The sequence below is a fragment of the Alligator sinensis genome, unplaced genomic scaffold (assembly GCF_000455745.1).
Source record: "Alligator sinensis unplaced genomic scaffold, ASM45574v1 scaffold775_1, whole genome shotgun sequence".
Classification (NCBI taxonomy): domain Eukaryota; kingdom Metazoa; phylum Chordata; order Crocodylia; family Alligatoridae; genus Alligator; species Alligator sinensis.
Window position 1 is genome coordinate 3,780 of NW_005843115.1, and position 4,434 is coordinate 8,213.

A 4,434-nucleotide genomic window follows, 5' to 3' on the forward strand; every position below is an offset into this window, starting at 1 on the left:
AGCCCCCAAGGCCGCGCCCCCAGCCATGGGGTTCGAGGATTTTTTTTTTTTTTTTTTTTTTAAAGAGCCTGCTCCTCCAGTCCCCCCTCCCCTGCTCCCTATTTACCAGCATGGAGTCTGGGTCCAGCTCCCTGCTGCAGCCAGTGGGAACTGCCCAAATCACTGAATCTCTCTGAATCTTTTCCAAATCAATTCAGAGAGCTTCAAATCGATTCAGACCCTTCCCTTTAATTGGGCCAAATCTCCGAATCGAATCAGCACCTGAAGCGTCGCACAGCCCTAGTGAACAGGCCTTTATTGATTCCTGTAACCTGCAGCAACGTGTTGCCATACCTAGAAAGCTTAGCAATGAATGCTTCCAAGAGGGAGGAAGAATGGTCTCCTCATGTGCTCAGGAATGTTTCCCTCTCCCCTATGCTCAGGAGCATTTCCTTCAGGTGGAGACATATGAGCCATCTATATATAGTATTTAAGTACTGCTATTGAATTTTGAAAAGTGCTGGAATGATCAGCCTGATATTTAAAATCCTGTTTATCTTTGGATAGATTCAGTACAGGCACCAGAAGTACAAGCTGCCTTGGTATTGCCCTGCTACCATATCTTATCCCTGATCAAAACTATCTCTGCATTTAAAGAGTTTGCATATTCTTTGTTGCAATTCAGTTCATGGCCTCTCAGACAAGTGTGACAAACAGTTTTTTTGTTTTGGTATCATAGACATTCATCTTTCAGAAAATTAATATTACTAGTTAATTTTACATAGGCCATGAAAACGATATCAGATAGTAAACATTTCCATTCACTACTGAATTGGTTTGCTTTCAGATGAAGGTCTAAAAATAGATGGTTATGTGCCAGCCTCCATTACCCATGTCCTAGATCCCTTAAAATGATATTACTAGCATATCAACATCAGAGTGTATTGGAGTTGTGTAGAAATGTCAGAGAAAATTTAGCTTGCAAACTTCACCATAATGTCTCATTTTTCCTTTTTCCCCAGAAGAAGGAAGATTAAGGGACAATCTCTAAAATGGGCCATAATCTACTTTGCTTTCCACTATGCCACTACATATAATTATATTGTCTAAGGTGCCAAAAATAGTGACTTGGTTCTCAATATTTTATCTCTAAAATGAACCTAAGATGACATTCTACATTGTTCATATTTTTATCCATCCTCTTCTTTTGTTTTTAATTCAAAGCAATTAAGTGATTAAGTAATATCTATACCATGCAGGATCTTATTAACATTCATTCTAAATGCATAATGACATGATACCAAATCTGATAATTTTTATTTGTATTAATATCTAAAAACAATTTTACCTTTGACTGGAGTTTCTAAATTTTGAAGAGAAATCTAAAAAGAAAAAAATAGAAAAAAAATTCATGAATCCATACAACATATGGAAGAGCAAACTCTAATTTTACTGGAGTGGGTGATGTATTTGCTTATAGTAGAGGTTTCATGTTCATGGCTTGCTTCACCAGGGCAGTTTCTATTGGAACCTTCACTCTTGACTATGTTCTTATCTCTTTGCTGCTGCTCAGGGATGCTAGTGACACCATTATTTAACAGGATGCTTTCAAAAGTTCCAGTTTGTTCACATACCATGTGCAATGTTAAATGTGCATTTTCCCTAAAATACTCAGGTATCTGGGCAGTACTTATCAGGTTAGTATGAGTGGAAGTTTAATTCTTACTTCAAGGGAGAAAAGGGGACTCTGTCTTAAAAAGCGTTTTTATAATCTTTACATGCAGCAAGAAAAAGTTTGTTTTATTCTTTCATATTTTGTAAAGTAAATAATCTTCCTGGAATAGTTATAATTTCAACAGACTGTAGCTGATTTAATATAGAGTGGATTAGTGCCTGTTCTGGCAGGATTTTGTCTCTTAAGACTTTTCTTGTGAATTGTTGCAAAGAGAAAAAGAGCAAGAACATTAATTGTATACCAGGCCCAGATTTCCCTTGAATGAACTTTAAAATTCCCAGAGTCAAAGTGGTTGGGGATTGGACGAATCACTTTTGTAGAAAGATGCCACCAAGTCCTGCAGAAATTACCACTAATGCCAAATTCTTTCATAATTGCCCAGTCACAGTATGGGAGCTTTCGTGGCACTGCCAGGGAAGAAATGCCAAGTGCTATTTAAACAGAAACCGATTTGAAAATAACTGTTTTGTATAAAAAATACAGATGAACCAGATAGAAGCACATTGAGATGCACAAAAAAAATTACCGTATGTGATTTACCTTGGAAAGAGTAAGCAGCAGATTCCCTAAGGGGAAGTGTGTATTCAGGGAGGCTGCCAAGTTGATGTGTTAAAAGGCATTCCAAAACAAAACCACAGCACAGTACTCTAAATCGTCAGAAAACCACATGAAAAAGTAATTAGAACTTTTCTCCTGGCATATGTGCCTTTCCTGCTGTGTAACACAGCAGCATTAGGAATGCAACAAGTTGCCATGCAAAACTGATTTGCATTACAGCACTCCAATTTCATGTGAGTTATTGCTTGGTTAATTGGAAAATGGAAAATCCTTACTTCATTTGGTCAGACACCCTGTCTCACTTCCACTTGCACAAGCCCAAAAGAAACTTGTAGCACTTTGTGCTTAGAAGCATTATAGAAACACTCAAAACAGATTGAGTAGTCCACAGATCTAAGAATCAAGTGCCAAAAGGGCACAGTACTGTATTAACTAGGGGACCAAAAGTTCCCATCAACCCCACCCTCAATTATGGTGCAAATTAGACATAAAACAAGTTCTCTACCAAATAGAAGGGACTTATATTGCAATCATGCTACATATGTAGTTTTAGAGATAGATGTAATGAGACAAATAACTAGATGAAGTTCTGGCCCATCATTTTTCTATCTATGCATTTATGTAATGCATATTTATTTTATTATTTTATACACATTCTCTCTCTCACATTATATCAGTGGGAAAGCCAGATTCCAGGAGAAAAGTTCTGTTTTTTCACATGGTTTTCTGATGATTTCGAATATTATGTTGTGGTTTTGTTTGGGAATGCCTACACGCATACGCGCGCGCGTGTGGGCACTCCCGAACAAAACCACAACATAATTGACTAAATTATTATTCAAATGTGTGCAGAGCTGTCCCACAGGCCTCATGCTCTGGGGGGCCCCATGGAGCTAGGCAGAGCAGCCGCAGCAATTCTCTGCTGCTGCCACCAGCTTCTCATCCAGCTGCACGCTACCACACCCCACCACCGACGCTGCCGATGGCGATGGCAGCTTCTTCGGGTCCAGGCTGCACAGGATTGGGGCAGCGGCGGGGTCCCCCATGGGCTGCATTGCCCCAGGCCCCACACCCTGCTCGGGTCAGCTTTGAATATGTGTGCACATGTGTGTGTGTATGTGTGTTTGTGCATTTTGGGAAAACTGAATGTAATCTAATTGCTGTGCAGCAGACCATGCGACTACCTGTATAGTACGGATGCCTCTGAGCAAGATGAAGTTCTTTATAAAGAAAACTTGAACTTTTTAGGAACTGCCCAAGTCTAATCGACTATCTTAGCACTTGTTTCTCAAAGGGATCAGAAACAAGAAGCCTCAGCAGAGTCTGCTGGTGCAGGAGCAGTTTGGATACTGTTTGAAGTTAGTGTTAATCCGCTCTGCCTCACCAAGGAGGGAGGAAGTGTCAGTCAAGGTCATGGACAGTCTTTAAAGAAAGGCTTCAAGGGACATGCAGCTAGTTCAGCTTACTGAGCCAAAAAGAAAATTATGAGATGTCTTTTCTTTCAACAACTTGAAACTACAACTTTGGAAAGTCTTCATGAATGTGGATATTACATTGAGGGCTCTCTCAGTGAAATGTGGAACTCAACAGCAATTATTACACACACACACAATATAAAGATGTGTTAATACCAGAGGGGAAATTTTGGAACAGAATTTGCATTCCTCCCATTTAACATCCAGAAGATGGCATTTAGAAAGGACATCATTTCACTCAAAACAGATGAGCAAGCACCAATATTATCATCATCATCAATCATAAATAGTGCCCAGAGAGTTCAGCTAAGAAAAGGACTCCCGCATCTGTTAGACACTATACATACAAATTAAGCGAGATTTCTTGCCCAAAAGAACTTACTGTTTAAAAGGATGAGGCATAAGATATCTTATTATTACTACTGTTATGTTAAATATGGGGAAGTTGATGGTATGACTTGGGTAACATCACAGAAAATGTCTGTGACAGAGCTTGGAACTGAACTCATGCTGGAAGTATGAGAAAAAACTGCCATAAGAATATGCGGATTAGGTTCTTCATGATGGAACAAAGGATTTGGCTGGACAACTTAAAGTTCCAGTGATGTAAACTTTTGCAATGATGATGACTTGATCTGCAGAGGCAAACCAGTTTGTGGTTCTGTGGTACAGGGGATTGATCGGAAG

General features: G+C 39.4%; 1 protein-coding gene across 1 annotated transcript in view; it reads right to left on the reverse strand.

Annotated features, from left to right (window-relative positions):
- Positions 1 to 1,327: 1,327 nt before the first annotated feature.
- The window catches only part of LOC102383995 (phosphatidylinositol 4-phosphate 3-kinase C2 domain-containing subunit gamma-like), a gene marked incomplete at its 3' end in the record, with an annotated part of 97,886 nt that continues 94,779 nt past the window's right edge, over positions 1,328 to 4,434 (reverse strand). Inside the window, exon 9 of the mRNA XM_025193864.1 lies at positions 1,328 to 1,361. Within this exon, the coding sequence (XP_025049649.1) occupies positions 1,328 to 1,361 (34 nt within the window). The remainder of the gene's footprint in view (positions 1,362 to 4,434) is intronic.